This window comes from Armigeres subalbatus, chromosome 3, assembly GCF_024139115.2.
Source record: "Armigeres subalbatus isolate Guangzhou_Male chromosome 3, GZ_Asu_2, whole genome shotgun sequence".
Lineage (NCBI taxonomy): Eukaryota > Metazoa > Arthropoda > Insecta > Diptera > Culicidae > Armigeres > Armigeres subalbatus.
Window position 1 is genome coordinate 375480249 of NC_085141.1, and position 21109 is coordinate 375501357.

The following is a 21109-nucleotide window of genomic DNA, read 5'->3' on the forward strand; positions in this document are numbered from 1 at the left end:
CCCATCTCGCGACATATCAAACTCCATGATTTTGAAATACAAGCTCAATAGATGAGTTTTTGAGAGGTTTTGGACACAGTGGCCACGTTCGGAAGTGTTCCCGGGAGCCTGGTTACCTCAAGGAAGCGGACAAATTTCGATTAGCACCGAAACCCATCTTGCGACATATCAAACTCCATGATTTTGAAAGACACGCACAACACATGATTTTTTGAGTCGTCCGTAAGCGTTCCCGAGAGCCTGGTTCCCTCAAGGAAGCGGACAAATTTCGATAAGCACCGAAACCCATCTTGCGACACATCAAACTCCATAATTTTTAAAGACAACCTCAATAGATGGGTTTTTGAGAGATTTTGGACACATTGGCCACATCCGGAAGTGTTCCCGGGAGCTTGGTTTCCTGAGGGAAACGAACAAATTTCGATTAGCGCCGGAACCCATCTTGCGGTATGCCAAACTCCACGACTTTGATAGACAAGCTCAATAAATGAGTTTCTGAGAGGTTTTGGACACATTGCCCATGTTCGGAAGTGTTTCCGGGAACCTGGTTCCCTCAGAGAAGTGGACAAATTTTGATTAGCACCAAAACCCATCTTGCGACATATCAAACTCCATGATTTTGAAAGACAACTTGAATACATTATTTTTTTTTTTTGAGATTTTGGACACATTGGCCACGACCGGAAGTGTTCTTGGGAACCTGGTTCTCTCAAGGAAGTAAACAAATCTAGATTTGTACCGAAACTCATCTTGTGACGTAACAAACTCCATGATTTTGAAAGTCAAGCAAAATAATGAAGTTTGATATGTCGTAATATAGGTTTTGGAGCCAATCGAAATTTGACCGCTTCGCTGAGAGAACCAGGCTGCCGGTAACACTCCCGGACGTGGCCAGTGTGTTCAAAATCTCTCAATAATTCATGTATTGTGCTTGTTTTTCAAAATCATGGATTTGACCATGCCCCAAAATGGGTTTCAGTGCCAATCGAAATTTGTCCGGTCCCCTGAGGGAATCAGGCTCCCGGGAACACTTCCGGATGTGGCCAATGTGTCCAAAACCTCTCAAAAACTCATCTATTGAGCTTGTATTTCAAAATCATGGAGTTTGATATGTCGCAAAACGGGTTTTGTCCGCTTCCCTGAGGGAACCAGGCTCCTGGGAACACTTTCGGACGTGATCAACGTGTCCAAAATCTCTCAAAAAATCATGTTGTTGTGACCTTACCGTATGTGTTCCAACCAAGATTCCACCAGTTTAAACCGTGCCAATCAGCTGATTGCACATTCAGCCGCAAGTTCTCCTTTCCTAAACAGGTATGACGGCAACGATAAAGACGACAACGACGACGATGATTAGCTTGAATCCAGGTATGTAAAATTTGCAGGTTCCGTTCCAGATAACCAGGTAAGTAAAATTGTCACTTAATTTCACAATAACTACACTTTATATATTTCAGGTAAAAATTACTTTGCACTACTCCATACTACACTTTATTCAAAAACTATTGATTATATTTCTAGATCAGCTTATACGATTTCTGAACTAAGACTGATTTCTTATCGGATATTTCTTCTCAACATTCGTAAACAAAGACGCTATAAAAATTGAAACGACTAACACATACAACATGTAGTATAGGTGGCGGCTCACATCCCTCTCATAATGCAGTCTGAGTTGACCTAATATGCTTCGATTACTCTTTCACTCGCACAATTTCTGGAGGTTTTTACCTATTATTATTATTTATTCAGACTAAGGCCGAAGTGGCCTGTGCGGTATATAAGAGTCTTCTCCATTCGGCTCGGTCCATGGCTACACGTCGCCAACCACGCAGTCTACGGAGGGTCCGCAAGTCATCAGGAGGTTTTTACCTACACATGTATAAACTATCAACACATGTATTGTGCTTGTTTTTCAAAATCATGGAGTTTGATGTATCGCAAGATGGGTTTTGGTGCTAGGCAAGATTTGTCCACTTTCTTGGGGGACTCAAATTCCCGTGAACACTTCCGAATGTGGCCAATGTGTCCAAAACCTCTTAAGAACTCATCTACTGAAATTGTCTTCCAAAATCATGGAGTTTGATATGTCGCAAGATGGGTTTCGGCGCTAATCGAAATTTGTCCACTTCCCTGAAGGAACCAGGCTCTCGGGAACACTTACGGACGAGGCCAATGTGTCCAAAACCTCTCAAAAAATCATGTGTTGTGCGTGTCTTTCAAAATCAAGGAGTTTGATATGTCGCAAGATGGGTTTCGGTGCTAATCGAAATTTTCCACTTCCCTGAGGGAACCAGGCTCCCAGGAACACTTCCGAACGTGGCCACTGTGGCCAAAACCTCTCAAAAACTCATCTATTGAGCTTGTATTTCAAAATCATGGAGTTTGATATGTCGCAAGATAGGTTTCGGTGCTAATCGAGATTTGTCCACTTTCTTGAGGGAACTAAGATCCCGGGAACACTTACGGACGAAGCCAATGTGTCCAAAACCTCTCAAAAAATTGTGTGTTGTGCGTGTCTTTCAAAATCATGGAGTTTGATATGTCGCAAGATGGGTTTCGGTGCTAATCGAAATTTGTCCACTTCCTTGAGGGAACCAGGATCCCGGGAACACTTCCGGATGTGGCCAATGTGTCCAAAACCTCCCAAAAACTCATCTATTAGGATTCTCTTCCAAAACCATGAAGTTTGATATGTCGCAAGACTGGGTTGTGTTCACTTGAAAAGTGTCCACCACCCCAGGGATACCCCTAGGAACCAGGTTCCCGGAACATCCGGAACCATGTCCTGGTGATTCAAATGTATCAAAACTAACTTCTGATGCTGGTCAATAATGATTGACCACGTTTGCATCAGCATTCTGGTCACTTTCGTTCATTTATCAATGGTTTTAAAAAAATGGCCCGTTTTTGACTGCATCTGACCCAGGACCCCCCCTTAATAAATCCGGCCGGATTGGCACCATGGTCAAATCAAGTCATGTACCAAAAAATAGACATGATGACGCTTCTTCCCTGAAAATTTCATGGCAATCGGACGAAAAATGAGCCTACACAAGAACTATCTCTGCGGAATCACAGCGTGTCCTCGAGATCAGATTTTAAAACCACAAGGTACAACCAAATTGTGAATGTTAAATAGTTACACCAATATGTATTCCAATAATTTCATTTTTCATTTCTTCAAGCTACTTCAGACCTTTGAGAATCTCAAAAAAATTCAATAATAATGTTTGAAAACTCAATGTACATAAAGTACAGTACAGTATGTAAACATTTTATTCATAAAATGTATTGGCGATACCCTCAGAGTGGTAATGACGTTTATGTCACACTAGTGATATGCTGTAGGCCGCAATATTGTCATTAAAAATTGATGGGCGTCATATTAAGCAATTATTTTCCTGGATGCTTTCTTTGCACTGAATGCGTTTGTATTGGATTAGATAAGATTAGGCATGTTTGTACCTAAGGTGGCTAAAAAAAACTTTCTTTTTTTTTTTTGATGGGCCGTCCTTTTATTCGGTTCTATTTGATGCACTGATGCTCTGCACAAAATTTCACCCAAATCGGTCAACGTTTGGGCGATGCTACTCATTGGAAGATTATATGGGAAAATGTATGCAGAAACATCGAAACACAATGATTTGCAATTGGACGGCACAATTTACGATGCAGAACTATGATGTAATACAGAATGTTATGCTGAAAACCGCATAAAGATCAGTGTTTGCCTGGCGATTTTATTAGCATTTTTCTAAAGTGGGGTTTGAGCAAATGTCGTTTCTTTTACCTTTGAAAAGAAATAAATTCACCAATGCAACAATCCAGTAAAATGCTAATATCTTTGCCTAATAAACTCTAATCTTCTCGCGGTTTTCAGCCTTACATTCTGTATTTAATTCTTCAAGATCTAAATGAGTATCATAGTTCTTCATTTTTTAAATTTTAATTGAACAAGATACAGCTTCAAGCATGTATGAATGTTTTGTTAGTTATTCAATATTTCCATTAGTCACATACTCGAGCAGAAGCATCGGTTCTCAACATTACATTACAATCGTGAAATAATGCATTCGAAAGTTATGACGAAATAAAAATATTCGTTGATACACTTTTTTAAATCTCCACAACAAGCCTCAGCCAGGGGTTTTATGTCCATATATGGCACGCTTATCGTTTCCCTGATAAGCACCTGACATTTATAGAACACACACAAACTCGAGGACGCCACCACCGACGGTCGAGTGTTAGATTCAATTGTATTTAATGAATCTTAAGTGGCCAGCTGCCGGAAAAAAATCTACTCAGTTCGTATCGTGATCCGTGGCAGGATGGAAGTCAACGTGTTCTATCTGGGCATCGTTGGTGCCATTCTCGGTGCAGTGTACTATCTGATAACGAAAAACCATGGCTACTTCCATGAGAAACCGATCCCCTCGATGCCGGTTAAACCCGTTCTCGGAAGCATCGCTGACCTGATGCTGCAGCGACAGTCATTCTACCAATTTATGAAGAAGACCTACGACAAGTACGCCGGAGTGAAGTAAGTATTAAGCTGGAGTCGGACGAACTTTCGATCTGATAAATTACTTAAAAATTTACGATTTCAGAGTATTCGGCATGTTCGATCTTATGACGCCGGTGTACGTCATTCGCGATCCGGAGATAATCAAACAGGTGGCCGTCAAGGACTTTGATCACTTCATCGATCATCTTCCGGTATTCGGGAATTCGAATTATGATCATCCGAACCTGATCAGTGGCAAATCTCTGTTTTCACTGACCGGTCAGCGATGGAAAACTATGCGAGCGACGCTAAGCCCGGCATTTACCGGGAGCAAGATGCGATACATGTTTGAACTGATTGTGGAGTGCACTCAACGAGCGGTGAAGTATTACGAAGAGGAAGCTGGAAAGAAAGGGGCTCATGTGTACGAGATGAAGGATGTGTTCTCGAGGTTTGCGAATGATGTGATTGCGACCTGTGCTTTTGGGCTACAAGTCGAATCGTCGCGAGATCGGAGCAACGAGTTCTTCGTGAATGGGAAAAAGATGTTGGATTTCAGTAGGTCTACCGTGATACTGAGGTTCATTGGACATCGAGTGGTACCGGCGTTGATGGCCTATTTCGGATGGGATGTTATAGACGAGCAACAGAATACTTACTTTAAAAAGTTGATCCTGAACGCGATCAAAGAACGGGAGCAGCGAAGTATCGTCCGACCGGATATGATAAATCTGATGATTCAGGCTAAAAAAGGCACCCTTAAGCATCAGAAGGAAAATGACCAACTGACGGAAGGATTCGCCACGGTGCAAGAGTCCGAAGTGGTTAAATCTACGGACACCACAGTGATGACAGACGTGGAGATGGTCGCACAGTGCTTGATCTTCTTTTTAGCTGGTTTCGACACTGTATCGACAACGCTTTTGTATAGCGCTTATGAGCTAGCAATGAACCAAGATATTCAGAAAAAACTACACGCCGAAATCCAAGAAACTCGCTCTTCCTTGGGTGGTAAACCTCTGACGTACGATGCGATGCAGAAAATGAAATACATGGACATGGTGATATCGGAAGTGCTGCGTATGTGGCCTCCGGCTCCATCGGTCGATCGTGAGTGCACCAAGGACTACGTGATGGACGAAGGAAACGGCAAAAAGTACACGATCGAGAAGGGGGCGGCCCTTTGGTTCCCAATTCATGGACTGCACCACGATCCGGAGTACTTCCCTAAGCCGGACATGTTCGATCCCGAGCGATTCAGTGACGAGCGGAAAGGAAGTATTAATGCGGGAGCTTATATACCGTTCGGCATTGGTCCGAGGAATTGCATCGGGTCCAGGTTCGCCTTGGCGGAAGTCAAAACCATACTGTATTACATGTTGGGAAGCTTCTCCTTTGAGCGGTGTAGTAAAACAGAAGTTCCGCCCACGGTGATGAAAGGGTTTGACGTGGTTCCGTTGAATGGGATGCACATCGAGTTTAAACCAAGAACTGAAGTATAGTGAACAAACGTATGAACATGGAATATTTCTAAGTTTTTCCCTAAGATTTGACAATGCATTCAAAGAAAAAAAAAACAAAAATAAAAAAAATATCGATGCATGGTGTGCTGACTGAAAATAAAAGTTTTATGTATTGAGGTTTTATGTATGTATGTATGTATGTAGGCAAAATATATATTTCCTAACTATCCATAATGTTATTATTTGTCCAATTTATTAAAATTTTGAACTTTAAATAGCTAGTCTCAATTATCAAATTTAAATGACTTTAGAAAGTGTGAACTAGTCGCATGAGGTTGTGCTAACAAAGCGAAATAAACTGCGTGTAAAAGGAATATTGTTGCCGTGTTACTGATTCTATCTGAAGATCCTAAACCGTCGTGTCGCTTCTATTATTCAGTAGGGTAGCAATGGAATGTATGAAAAAAATCATTGACATTTCCTATACGTTGCATTTTTTTACATAAATAATAAGCATCCCTAGCGACATAACGAACTAGCTCTTGCTAGATGAAATGAATAAGACAACAGACCTGAGGGCGCTCAATGTTCAGGGCGACTGGCAGAGATTGGTCCAGGATCGAGTCCAGTGGAGAAGGATACTCCGTTCGCCGTAAGTTCATCGAAGAGCTGTAGCCCATCAAGTAAGTAAGTATCGCTCCAATGAGCGAACTCCCAATAGAAAAACCTAATCAGCGAATGTTCACTGTACACGTATGCTCAGCAGACATAAACATATTTTCTGTAAGCTGCGTCTCTTTTCCCGAATTAAACACAAATTAAAAGTGACAGTTTAATAATTCCCAAATAAAGGCTGTTTGACAGTTCGGAAAACGTGTCACGGGATGTGGTCCCCCATGTATTGTCAAATGGACGGGAATTTCGTTTTTCGTGCCCAAATCCCTTAGGACAAACATCACAGATTCCAAATTTTGTACTTTTAAACCCAAATTTAGTAGCTTTGCTGCGTCGCAGCATGCATGGAATAATGAAAATGACAGTTGCGCGTTGCTTGCGTATTGAGTGGTGAGCCCTTGAAAACACGAGTACTTTTAAATTTGGATTCCGTGATGCTTGTCCTTAAATCCCGCTCCTTTAAAGGCTCACCCAAACCTTAAAATAGCATGGGGGACCAAATCCGTTTCCGTTTTCCGAACTGTAAACCAGCCTTTAACGCTGGCCACACAAGACTACTTTTGAGTTTTGACAGACATCAAATTGTTTTTGACTGTTCCCAGTACTGTTCGAAATTATCTGAATTATCTGAGGGGCTCCCGGATGAACTTCCTGAGGAATTTCCGAAGAAATTCTTGAAGAAATTTCGTGACGAACTCTGATGGAACTTTAATAGGAATTTTAGGAAGAATTCTTGGAGGAACTTTCCAGTAAAGCTTCCCGAAGAATTCATGGAGGAACATCCAAACTAATTTCTGATAAATCTTCGGAAGAATTCCTGGAAAAACTCCCTTGAAGAAATTTCTTCCAGAAGATCTAAAGAAAATCATGAAGGAACTTACGGCAAATTTTCTGGAGGAACTTTTAGAGGGATTCTTAGAGGAACTTCCGAAGCAATTGTTGAAGAAACTTTCTGAGAAATTGCTGGAGACATTAGGATGGAATTTGTTAGGAGGAAGAACAAAATAACTCTTGGAGGAACTTCCAAACTAATTCCTGGAGTAACTTCCACAGAAACTTCGGAGGAATTCCCGAAAGAACTGGGAAAGAATGCCTGGAGGATTTCCCGAAAGAACTGGAAAGAATGCCTGGAGGAATTCCCGGAGGAACTTCCGGAGGAACTTTTGGAGGAACTACCGGAGGAACTTCCGGAGGAATTTCCGGAGGAACTTCCGGAGGAATTCTCGGAGGAACCTCCGGAGGAACTTCCGGAGGAATTCCCGAAGGAACTTCCGGAGGAATTCCCGGAAGAACTTCTGGAGGAATTCCCGGAGGAACTTCCGGAGGAACTTCCGGAGGAATTCCCGGAGGAACTTCCGGAGGAATTCCCGAAGGAACTTTCGGAGGAATTCCCGAAGGAACTTCTGGAGGAATTCCCGGAGAAACTTCTGGAGGAATTCCCGGAGAAACTTCCGAAGGAATTCCCTGAGGAACTTCCGGAGGAATTCCCTGAGGAACTTCCGGAGGAATTCCCGGAGGAATTCCCGAAAGAACTTTCGGAGGAATTCCCGGAGGAACTTCCGGAGGAATTCCCGAAAGAACTTTCGGAGGAATTCCCGGAGGAACTTCCGGAGGAATTCCCGGTGGATCTTCCGGAGGAATTCCCGGAGGAACTCTCGGACGGAGGAATTCCCGGAGGAACTTCAGGAGGAACTTCCGGACGAATTCCCGGAGGAACTTTCGGAGGAGTTCCGGGAAGAACTTCCGGAGGATTTCCCGGAGGAACTTCCGGAGGAATTCCCGAAGGAACTTCCAGAGGAATTCCCGAAGGAACTTCCGGAGGAATTCCCGGAGGAACTTCCAGAGGAATTCCCGGAGGAACTTCCGGAGGAACTTCCGGAGGAACTTCCGGAGGAACTTCCGGAGGAATTCCCGAAGGAACTTCCGGAGGAATTCCCGGAGGAACTTCCGGAGGAATTCCCGGAGGAACTTCCGGAGGAATTCCCGGAGGAACTTCCGGAGGAATTCCCGGAGGAACTTCCGGAGGAATTCCCGGAGGAACTTCCGGAGGAATTCCGGAGGAACTTCCGGAGGAATTCCCGGAGGAACTTCCGGAGGAATTCCGGAGGAACTTCCGGAGGAATTCCCGGAGGAACTTCGGAGGAATTCCGGAGGAACTTCCGGAGGAATTCCGGAGGAACTTCGGAGGAACTTCCGGAGGAATTCGGAGGAACTTCCGGAGGAATTCCCGGAGGAACTTCCGGAGGAATTCCGGAGGAACTTCCGGAGGAATTCGGAGGAACTTCCGGAGGAATTCCCGGAGGAACTTCCGGAGGAATTCGGAGGAACTTCCGGAGGAATTCGGAGGAACTTCCGGAGGAATTCCCGGAGGAACTTCCGGAGGAATTCCCGGAGGAACTTCGGAGGAATTCCTGGAGGAACTTCCGGAGGAATTCCTGGAGGAACTTCCGGAGGAATTCCCGGAGGAACTCCGGAGGAATTCCCGGAGGAACTTCCGGAGGAATTCCCGGAGGAACTTCCGGAGGAATTCCCGGGGGAACTCCCGGAGGAATTCGGAGGAACTTCCGGAGGAATTCCCGAAGGAACTTCCGGAGGAATTTCGGAGGAACTTCCGGAGGAATTCCCGGAGGAACTTCCGGAGGAATTCCCGGAGGAACTTCCGGAGGAATTCCCGGAGGAACTTCCGGAGGAATTCCCGAAGGAACTTCCGGAGGAATTCCCGGAGGAACTACCGGAGGAATTCCCGGAGGAACTTCCGGAGGAATTCCCGGAGGAACTTCCGGAGGAATTCCCGGAGGAACTTCCGGAGGAATTCCCGGAGGAACTTCCGGAGGAAGGAACTTCCTAAGGAATTCCCGGAGGAACTTCCGGAGGAATTTCCGGAGGAACTTCCGGAGGAATGTTCGGAGAAATTCCCGAAGGAACGTGCGGAGGAGCTTCCGGAGAAACTTTCATGGCAATCGCAACCAAAATCACTGCATCCGACCATAATCAAGCAAGGAATTACAAAAAACGCCTTTTTCTTTCATGCATATGTTCCTGCTGGTGACTGCATGATTTGTACGTAAACACAGAACGAGAAAAAAAAGCGCGAGCATAAAGCACGTCAGTGAACGCTGCTGTCACTAACTGGAATGACTCATGCAGGGCAGACACAGCTTCTTTTATACACAAAGAAAATATTGCAGTGAACCCATAGGCAGGTGTCATACTCCTCTCTGATGTCCGTGTTAGGAATGCACAGGATTGGTTATATATGAAATTTTTGACTTTGACAAGAGAAAACAATTGAAAATTTCATTAGCTTATCGTTAATAATCTTAAGTTTCAATGAAATTGACAAATTGCTGGAGGATGTCCGACTCGATTGTTATATAAAACTTCAAAATCCATGGAAAGATAAAGGCGCTAGTAACGTTCGAAATCTTCCCTTTTAGCGTAACGCTCTCAATTTCAAAAAATCTAAATGACACCCAGTATAGTAAAGAAAGACGTAAGTCCTACGTAAAAAACAGAATCGGATAGGCAGCCCCACGGAGAAATGATTATTCTTGCTTTGTTCTCGCTCAGTTTGTGTTGGAGACCACATAGCTGTGTAAAACAAGTTGAAATGCATCACCAGAACAAGTGATCCCCACGTTTGGATCTTTTTAAAAGAAATTTATCATGAGGTAAGCCTCCCGAATCAGTTCTTTATCATGACAGCTTGCGATAAAAGTTTCTCGCGGTATGCTTTTGAATTCAATCCCTGGTTCTTGGTTAAAATGTGAAATACTGCGATATAGAAATCATTGGAATCATGGTTTCAAGCAGCAGGCTCCCGGGCGTCTTTTAAGTAATTTTCACATTTTTTTAGCAATTGTCTTTCCCACCTCTTCTAGTTTCTAATTTGTTATGTTTCAATAAATCCTCGTTTTTTTTTAGATCAGCTGGAGTACAGATGCTGTCATTTAGAATGTAGAAAATTTCGATTTACCAAATTCAATTTGAGTAAAAACTACCGATTCAGAAGAACTTCATGACGGAAATAAACAATGTGCTTGCAAGCCCCTAAAGCCTCTGCGTTTTATATTAGTTTGATGCAGATGTTCTAGGTTCTCCAAATTGTTCTGGAGTACAAATCAATAGGTTTAAAAGGTCAACTAGGCCTGGTTTCCAATCGAAATCAACCCAGCATGTCCATACTAGTCCCTGCGTATTATATGCAGCCCAAATTATTTTTATGCAGGTGTTCTAAGTTCTCCAAATTACCATGTCTAAGACTCGATTTATGCATATACACAAAATGTGACAGATTTAGTTCGAAAAATGATTTGGGGGGTCACTACTTCCTTCAGTGGGGTTCCAATTTTTTAGTTGCCATCCGTTAGTAGGATTGCGTGAGGTTGTGCCAGTTGATCGTTAGAATTTGACCATAATAGTTCTGAATTTCTTTACTAGGTTGTGCTACCAACGCTTTATATTTCATTTGATTGATATTGATATTTCATTTCAAATAAATTTTTCTTAGAACCAAATGAAGATTTCCATTTAGAATCCAGCAGATAACTGTCCAGATAAATGACCACACTACCTGTAACAATATAATACAATACAATATTTCCTAACGTGCCAATTTGAATCGTTAATTCAAACCAATTTCCACACATTCCGCTTGATCGCTCGTTGGTGGTTTGACGGTCAGATTATGTAGCAACCAGACCGGCGGGCGGGCGGCACCTTCTAAAAGGTCTTATTCTACCATTTTGTACCGCACGCGATGGTTTCACGATGAACGATCGCTTTTCCGCCCATTTAACCACAGGCTGGGACAACAATGGCTTTCTCAACACCAGACGGCCCTAAATGCCACAACCGACCGCGCAGTCGTCGTTGTAACCCCCCAATATGCATTGTCCACATGTACATGTAGGTGCCCCGGCTAGATGGATTGAATTGGCAACTTGCGAGAAGGCAAATTTGCCTTATTTGATGAAAATATATGGCGCCGGGTGTTGCGACTATTCCGGTTAATTAAACATTTCACACCCTGCATTTTATTCTCCGCAATGAAGTCACGGGTGGTCTCTGGCCGGAGTGCGATTGCGATAGGTCAGTAGGCCGCATTCGGACCAAAATTCCAGCGCCTACTACCCACTATTGTTAATGTTGTGTAGGTAGGTATTATTAAGTTCGCGAAGAAGTCCAATGTGTCGTCTCCTGTGCTGAATTAATGTTGTTGAATAAGATAAGAAGATACGGCGATGGATCTTTCGTCTAATTCAATTGACCCAATTGACCTGATTCGCCTCAGTTGATCTACATACAAGTTTTGTTAATGACGGTCGGGGAAGCCGCATCATAAATTTCGCATGATAATTGATTGCACACACGGTTTATCACGAAATTCATCATTCAGCGAGTTAAAGTTGACATTTTTCTTTTCGATGAAGCAATGAGTCAGATCGTTGATTTTCTCACGCACAAATGGATAATTATCAACCGCAATTGAATTCCAACGGACAGTATGTCGTCGCCGGTACAAAGTCGTCTCTTTTCACATCATTTGGATGGGCGTTTTATAGCTCTTCTGTCGCCACAGTCAGTCATCGGCACAGTTATGCTGAGTTGCGCAAACCTAAAAAGGTGAAAATAAATTTCATTTGGCATTCCAGTATTATTATGATTCATCAGTGCTTCCACCCGGTCCATTGTTGCGCAATTATGACAAAGCCGTAAATTGGACCGCCCGTGCCCAGTATTGTAATTCGAGGTGCTCTCATTCGCCGTGCGAGAACAACCTGAGCAGGGCTCGTTTCCAATTGGAGTTTGTAGCAGTCCACAGTCGACCGAACCAACTAACGGCGCTACTATTTACCCCTAATGAAGTTTTTGTTGAGACAATTTGCTTTGTTTATTGCGTTCGGAATGAGACCCAGTTCCCGGGTGCAGTGCGTTTATTCGAATTACATACAGACTGCACGTCACAGACAAGTTGTCTCTCTGTATATGATTAACTTAATTACAATCCTAAGAATGCTGAATACTTAACAGGAATCCAACGGCATATTGAATATTGTCATATTCAGAATTTGCATCCCATTAGTATCTGTTGGATAACGATTTTAGCAACTTTGTGAGGTTGTAACTTTTCTGGTACATATTCAAGACATAACAATCTACTTTTATTAATCGATACATCATTTTTGTAACAATTGTAGAAGGCAACAACCTTCATCCATCTTGTAAACTCCGATTAAGTTAAGCTCTGCACATAATTTTAATTACCGAATATCGGCTAAAATCTCCTGACTTTTTAGAGCTTAAATAATTAATTACAAATTTAAACCAAATATACTTTGAAAAACTCAGCAAAGTGCACTGGGTTGGTTTTTACGCTGTTTGTTTTTGCTAATTTTTGTTGGGAAACTAATGCTAATGAAACGACGAAAGCAGCTAGACGAATACTTTTTGGACCCACTGTAAATTTACAGAAATCGAATTTTGTTTTCTGGTACATGATTTTCGTTATGCTCAGCCCCCGTTATCAAACGTCAGCCGATATTTCAACATTGACCGAATTTCGCTGTTTTGATACACGTGTTCTATCTATTTGTCCGTGCATACACTATCAGCGTTGATTCGATTGCAATAGACAGCGGAGATATGCAATAGGGGGCCCGTTCGCTGGTTAGAGCCAAGCTAAGCCTTCGGTAATTAAAAAGTTTACAATCGGAGCTATTCCGTCTGTGCCATTCGGTAGTCGTTATCTCCGCTGAATCAACAGATTGTTAGATACGTTAATGATAAGTAAATTGACCAACCCCTTGGTTGGCACGGTAGGATCGCGATTGTTTGTAGTGCAAGTCAACTAAGTGCGTTTGATATTATAAAAACAGTAATTCCTGGGCAGAAAAGATATGCATCGCTGTATTTGCCACGTAGAAGCCACAATAGCGGTTTATTTTTAATGAAAAACATTGCGTTGTTTATTAATTGCATGTGATAGGTATATTTTTTCTTATCTGTACTCCAAAACGGAAAGGAAAAACGCAAATAATTGGGGTAGGAGTCTAATCAGGTGAACCTAGTGAAAGTACACTAATTAATAATATATTAAGTTAAGCTAAGTGATTTATCTCGTGAATAACAACAGTGATTCACAAAGGCGCAATCGCTTAATGTAATATTCGTGCTCTCAGTAGCTATCCACCACTAAAAGTATTCAGTTATGGAAGAAATAACCCGCCGCTGAAAGTATTTCTGAAAGCATCTGAAAGCAAATAATTATTTATGGTGTTCAATGGTTTTTCGGACAAAGATTGAGTTCTTTTATACATGTTTAGCTGCCATGAGACACGTGCTCTGTTGGCTTCCATTCATAAAAATGTACATACAGTCAGTGGGTCCAAAAGGTATTCATCTACATATTATTCTACATATCTGCATATTTTTATTCAAATATAAAACTAACGCGTATTAGAAGCGAAATCATAAAACTTTGTTTCAAATTTGGTAGAAGACTTATCACTTCATTATTATTATTCAGAAACAGAGAAAAAATCCAATAACTATTGTTGTCAGGTAGGAAATGTGTAAATTTTCGTATTTTCGCTCATATATTTGTTTATTTCAGTGTGCACTGGACTTAAATTTAAGGATTTTTTGTGCGAAAATGCATAGAATAACTAGATTCTGATTAGCTTTCCACTTTCTCTAGCCAAAAATTGTTCAAATTCAAATTGTTCAAATTGTTGTTTTCCACTTTCTCTAGCCAAAAATTGTTCAATTTTCTAATACAGGGTGACCACTTAACTTCCATTTTAAAATTCCCGCATATTTCCCGATATTTTTTAAAATGCCCGATATAATTTGGAAAATTTCAATTAAATGTTTCGAAAAAATCATGAATATTCAAATTTTGTTCCATAAGTGCTTTTAATTGACATTTTTTTTCTGCAAACTAATTTATAAATTGATTTATTATAATTTTTTTATAAACTTGAAGCAAAAAAATTCGAGCTACTTAAAACTCATCGAACTTGCTCAGATTTCAAGTGAAGTTTTCACTGAAATAATAACGGGACGATGGAATTGGAAATTGTTGAGCTAGGGATCAGAGATCTTGAGCCAATCGAGCATTGAAAACTGTCAAAATCTAAGCCAAATGAGCATTGTTATTTTCTTTCCTATATTTCTATGAATTTTGAAATGACTTCAGGTCCTCACTTTGAAAGCATTTTTATTGTTGCAGATTGAGAGGATGCGATTATAGTGGAATATTTCTCAACAGCACGTTCAAACCTTCCATTTTACTCATTATAGCCCTTTTTGTGGGTATCCTGTTAAACATCTTTTCTCGTGTCCATAAGGACTTGACTAGGATCACTAGAATACACCAAAGCGTTCATATTTCTTAAGCGCAGGCTTGTCAAAATTTCTCAAACTCGCTAGAGTTAGGGAGGAAATAAAATTGGAAACCAACACACTTATTTTTTTCTACTGGGATCTCAGCAATTTGTTAAACTTTTACCGAGATTCGCACAGCCGAGCCCCAGCAAACGTGTTTTTTTGCCGAAATTTCTCTCAAAATGTCTGAAAATCTGCAAATTATTTGCCGAAAACCAGCTAACAAATGTTATTTTTGCTGGGATTTGCTGGGTTTTTATTTTGCTGGGCAAACGACTGTGCGGATTTTGCCGAGCGGCAGTTATAATTTTGCGAGAGACGGAAAGAGACTGTCATCTATGGTGGTTTGATTAATTTGGTCAGAAACCTCTTTCCTTCGTCCAATAATTATTTTTCTTGCATCTTAAATAAAATTATTATGCATTCAGCACAATCCGAAAAAAAACAGCGCTGTAAAACTAGCAGCACTTATTACTTCCGACAGTTGAAATAATTCTTTTCTGGCAACTGTTCTGCATAATTCTAGCATAATATTAGAAAATATTTTTAATCATTAAGCCTCAGATCATCATTAAGCCTCCGGAGCGATGCTTTATATGTGACAAAAATCATGGAGGCTGTTTTGATTCGATTTTGAGTGTGAGTGAACTCTAACTCTCAATCATTTTCCACTCGACGAAAAGTTAATGGCATAAACAGACGTGTCTTCTAATTTCAACGTCTCTACTTCGAATCCAAAATATATTCTTATAAAACGCAATATTACTTAATAAATTTTCAAAATCTAATAAGTTCTTGAAACATGTTCACCAAATGACTGCTATTTTTACAATATTTCTTTATTTCGCGGGACATTATCTTGAACTAAGTGAAACGCGGGACATTTCGCGGGACAAATGGCGAATATGCGGAACGTCTGGTCACTTTAGTTTTTTGATAACTTATTTTTTTTTTTTTTTAAATGGCCCACCGCTACCCCCACACCAAAAAGCTCTTCGTTTTTTTTGAGCCCCTGGCAGTGGACTCTTCTAGGACAGAACAAAACAATTACAAATTACATATAAACATGAAAAATTAGTGTGTGTGCGGAAGTGGTAAACCTGAACAAAAATAAGCTAATCGAGGGATTCCCAGTGGAACTGTGTTCCTTTAAAGGGATCCCAATATTTAAAATTACAACAAAAAAAAATCTTATCCAAAACTTTACATTAATATGATTAGGTAAGGTAAGGTAGTTATTCGGAGATTATTCTGGCAATATAAAATTTAGATTAAAAATGAACTGATTATAATAACGTTTCAAATTGGTTTTGAACAATAATTTATTATTAATTAATTTAAATCGCTCTGGAATTATATTGTATACAGAAGGCCCGTAGAATGATATTCGCATTTGGCCGAAGCTACTTAAAGCTCTACATCTCAACAAATTATTGGTTTGTCTTGTATTGTGCTCGTGACTCCTTGAAGGTAAAACCAAGTTGCAATGCATGTTAGGTGTTTTCATAACATCAAATATAAACGAACAAACTTGTAGGTCGCACAGCCCTTTAATCGGCAGTATGTTGTGTGGAAGCTGCGTATATAGTTGAAGTGTAGGGAACAAAGGTGGTAAAGAAAATATGGTTTTTATGCATTGGTTTTGTAGAACTTGAAGTTTCCTTAATTTAGATTTACAAGCATGCCCCCAAGCAATAATGAGGTATTGAAGGTGGGAATGAATGCACCCAAAATAAAATTTCAGTAGTGCAGTTCTAGGAACAAATTGTCTCACACGATATATTAAGCCACACAGGGACGAAATTTTTCTTTGCACGCTATCTAGATGATTTATCCATGAAAGGACATGATCTAAATTTAGTCCTAAATATTTGAAATTAAAAACTTTGTCTATAACAGTCGACCAAACTGAAAGATTCGCATGTGGATCAATTTTCTTCCGAGGGGAATGAAACAACATGTACTTTGTCTTGGATAAATTCAAAGACAATAAATTAGAATTAAAGTAATCCATCAGAAGCCGTAGATCCATATTCATGCTACAAATTACAGCAGAAGTATTTCCATGAGGATAGAAAATAGCCGTATCATCAGCAAACAATCTTGGTATTCCATGGAGTGGCAAATTTCCAAGATCATTTATATAAAGGAGAAATAAGAGAGGCCCGATATTACTGCCTTGTGGAACACCAATGTTGAATGTTCGCATTCGACTTCGTGAGTTCTCAATAGATACGAACTGTTGCCTGTCTTTCAGATAACTACGGATTATGTCGTTTGCTAAACCACGTACGCCATAGTATTCCAGTTTTTTCAAAAGTATATTATGGTCCAGTGTGTCAAATGCTTTTTTTAAGTCTAAAAATAGACCCCCTATGACATTTTTGTTGTCGATTTCACTTATTAGGAAATCGACAAGTTCTACTATCGCTGTAGTTGTGCTACACCCTTTTCTGAAGCCGTATTGAAATTTGTATAGGATATTATGTTTACTCATAAATTTTACCAACCTGTTAACCAATAATTTTTCAAAAAATTTGCTAAAAACAGAGATAGTTGAAATAGGTCGATAATTACAGGCATCGGATGTATCACCACCTTTAAACACAGGTGTTATCCTCCCTATTTTTAGGCAATCCGGATAAGCTCCTTGCTCCAACATTCTATTGAAAAGACAAGTAAGGATATTCGGAAATTTTCCAACATTGGACTAACCCATCTGGACCGCTGCTTTTATTTATATTTAATTCTTTAATAATTTCACCCACCTCATTTTCACTAGCTGGTCTAAGAAAAATTGAACGGTCTATTCGAGAAATATTATTCAAAGGATTCAAATTAATTTTTGGTATTTTTTCAGCAAGTTTAATTCCAATTTGAGAAAAGTAATCGATGAAAATTTCGCAAACAGCTGTGTTATTAGAAGTTTTACCTCCATCAGTTTTAAGCTCTAATCTAGTTTTAGGTTTAGAACGTCCCATAATCTCATTTAAATTCTTCCACATTTTTGCATGGCAAGTGTTATCTAATAATTGTTTATAATAATCGGATTTACATCTTCTTTTGGCCTCAGCTGTTTTTACAGATATATGTTTGAACATGTTTCTCAAGTCAATATTGAGGGGATCATTTTTCACTTTTATCAGGTATTTATGCTTTAATTTTATCCATTGCCATACATAGTAATTGATCCAGGGACAGTGCTTAGACTTCATATTAAGTTTTTCACTTTTTATTTTAGTACACTGTGTTGCTATTCTATTATAAGCATTAGTGATATTGTTGATAGAATCATTGATATTTCCATTGCATTCGAAATCATCCAAATAGTTTGTGAATAGTTCATTTAGTTTGTTTTTGTCAATAAGTTTTTTGTTTAGTATTATGGATTCTTTGGGATTATTTATTTTTAATGAAGAAAGAATTATTAAGTGATCACTTATGTCCGAAAAAATAGTGTCATTTCTGACGCACATTCCTTGTCGTGTTTCTGGACGAGCCGGACGTATTTTACTCCCGTGTCTCATCACGTGACGCGCTTTATACCGCTAGAGTTTTTTTCCCCCGTTTAGTATTCGGCGGGTTGTTTTTATATCGTTAAGTTGCCTACGCGAGTGTAAAGCTAGTTACAATGTGATTTATCCAGCCGACTAGTTAAGGAAGCGAGCTGTTCTAGCGATGCTATTGCTGTCTCGTTAGTTTGGGTTTTTTTTTTTTCTTCAAGTGCTGCGACGACGATCAGTATCAATCAGCATCAGGTCGTCATCGACAACGCTACCTACTCGGGTAGGCAGCAAACAGGCTAAGTAAAAAGATTGTATCCCATTGTCTCTTTGCATTCGTTTAACTTTCATCCACGCACCAGTGGTGAAGCTTTTGTGTGCTCTGCCTGTCGTTAGGCAAGGGTGGCACCGTTGCATTAGAGTGGGACGAAACGCAAAAAAGGTTGCCTGAATTATTATTAAAAACTTTGAATTTTTTTTTTCTTCTTTTTTTTGTGTGTGTGTTTGTTTTGTTATTATTATAATTAAAACCTATTAGTATTATTTTTTTTTATCTTCTATTTTTTTTTTTTGGGGGGGGGGATTTTGTATTACATTTCATGGACGAAGAAAACGGAGGCAAGGCGCCTCCCAAAGACAATGTCGTTCGCACGCGATTCTACCAGGCTTCTTCGCCTGGGCCTTGGGTTGTTTACTTTCGGCAGAAAGTGAAAAGTATTGATTTCCTAGGAATCAAACGTGATTTGACGCGTCGTTTTCCGAAAACTGATTTTCATCAAATCAATCGGAACAAACTACGTGTAACCGCACCTACATACCAGGATGCAAATGCTATCGCAAAAGACCAGATTTATAATGTGGAATATTTGGTTTATGTGCCCTCGCGGGAGGTCGAGATTGAAGGCGTAATTAACGCAGCGAGCCTGACTTGTAAGGATGTGCTTGCAGGAAAAGGCCGTTTAAAGAATGCCCTGCAATCTACCGTGGATATTCTGGACTGCAAGGAATTGCATTCAGCAGCCATGGTAGATGGTAAAAAAGTATATTCGAAGTCAGGTTCGCTACGGGTAACGTTTGCCGGTTCGATACTCCCAAAATATGTAGATATCGAAAATATGTTGTTTCCGGTGCGTCTTTTTGTACCCAGAGTTTTCAATTGTACCAACTGCAAACAGTTGGGGCACACTGCCGAGTTTTGCGACAACAAGCCCCGTTGTGGCAAATGTTTTGAAAGGCATAGGGAGGAGTCCTGCCAACAACAAGTTACAAAGTGCGCTTATTGTGGCATGGACCCTCCCCATGGTTTGCTAAGAATGTCCGGTGTACAAAAGCGCACCCAAAAAGTTAAGCGTTCATTAGTACAGCGCTCTAAGCAGTCGTATGCAGAAATGGTGAAGTCGCAAGACAAATCCGCAACGGCACACGCAAGGGCTGCTATTTCAGCTGCAATACAAGTAAGTGATTTTATGATGTCATTTCCATAGACGAATCGGACTCTGACGTAGCCGATATGGATGATTCTGCGGAGGTACACGTACCCGAAAAGAGGAAGAAACTGTCTTCCCCGGGATTGCGCCGTAAGAAAACAAAAATCATCCCTAGAAGCTTGCCGAAATCTGATGGTAATGGGGATTATTTAAAATTCCGAAGCAGCCTGTCTATACTGCTCCTTTTGACCCATGTTGCAGTAAGACATTCCCGCCATTGCCTAAAACTGATGTTACAAAGAAACATCAGGCAAGGAATATCTCTGAGCAGAAAACTGCTACTCGCACTTCTAAGAAAAGAATCTCGTCCAAGCGAGGATTGATATCCTTTAAGGATCTTGTGGATCGTATTTTGAACTTGTTCAATATTCCGAATTCATTGAGGCCAATCATTGACCTCTTTATTCCAACAGTTGAAAGTTATCTGAAGCAATTGACTGTTTCATGGCCCTTCTTGCAGGACTTGTATCTTTCGATGGATAATACAGCCATACAAGATACAATCACTGTGCTGCAGTGGAACTGTCATAGTCTGAAACATAAATTGGACGTGTTTAAGTTTTTAATTCGCAACTCCGATTGCGATATATTTGCACTCTGTGAAACATGGCTTTCTTCTGAAGATGAAATCAACTTCCACGATTTTAACATTATTCGCCAAGATCGGAATGATCATTATGGTGGCGTTCTTTGGGAATCAAAAATGTCACACTTTCTACAAAATTCCCATTCCGACTGTTAATGGTTTAGAAATCGTCGCTTGCCAAGTAAATGTAAAGAATAAAGACCTTTGCATAGCTTCAGTGTATATTCCCCAAATGCCTCACTTAATCGTCGGCATCTTTGGAGCGCAGTCTCTCTTTTTATCATCCCCAGTTTTAATACTGGGTGATATGAATGCACATGGTATTGCATGGGGCGAAACTAGAGACGATAACAGAGCGCCTATTTTCTATGATTTGTGCGACGATTTCAACTTGAATATTTTGAACACAGGCGAAGTAACTCGAATAGGACCTCAAGGTCAGGAAAGTCGAATAGATCTGTCTTTATGCTCTAATTCACTATCATTAGATTCCACGT

General features: G+C 40.5%; 2 protein-coding genes across 6 annotated transcripts in view; both read left to right on the plus strand.

Moving 5' to 3' along the window:
• The window catches only part of LOC134226558 (sodium-dependent transporter bedraggled-like), an 822794-nt gene that overhangs the window by 290474 nt on the left and 511211 nt on the right, over nucleotides 1-21109 (plus strand). The gene's annotated exons all lie outside the window — the stretch shown is intronic.
• On the plus strand, nucleotides 4280-6347 carry LOC134223680 (probable cytochrome P450 9f2). The gene is made up of 2 exons (XM_062702864.1): nucleotides 4280-4546; nucleotides 4614-6347. Exons 1-2 carry the CDS (start codon nucleotides 4335-4337, stop codon nucleotides 6010-6012), a joined length of 1611 nt encoding a protein of 536 aa, XP_062558848.1. The 5' UTR covers nucleotides 4280-4334; the 3' UTR covers nucleotides 6013-6347.

What these genes read in the sequence shown, in the direction of transcription:
- LOC134223680 (XM_062702864.1), top strand. Translation starts at nt 4,335, where the DNA reads ATGGAAGTCAACGTGTTCTATCTGGGCATCGTTGGTGCCATTCTCGGT. An exon ending in GACAAGTACGCCGGAGTGAA is followed by an intron (nt 4,547 to 4,613) that starts GTAAGTATTAAG and finishes TTACGATTTCAG; the next exon opens with AGTATTCGGCATGTTCGATC.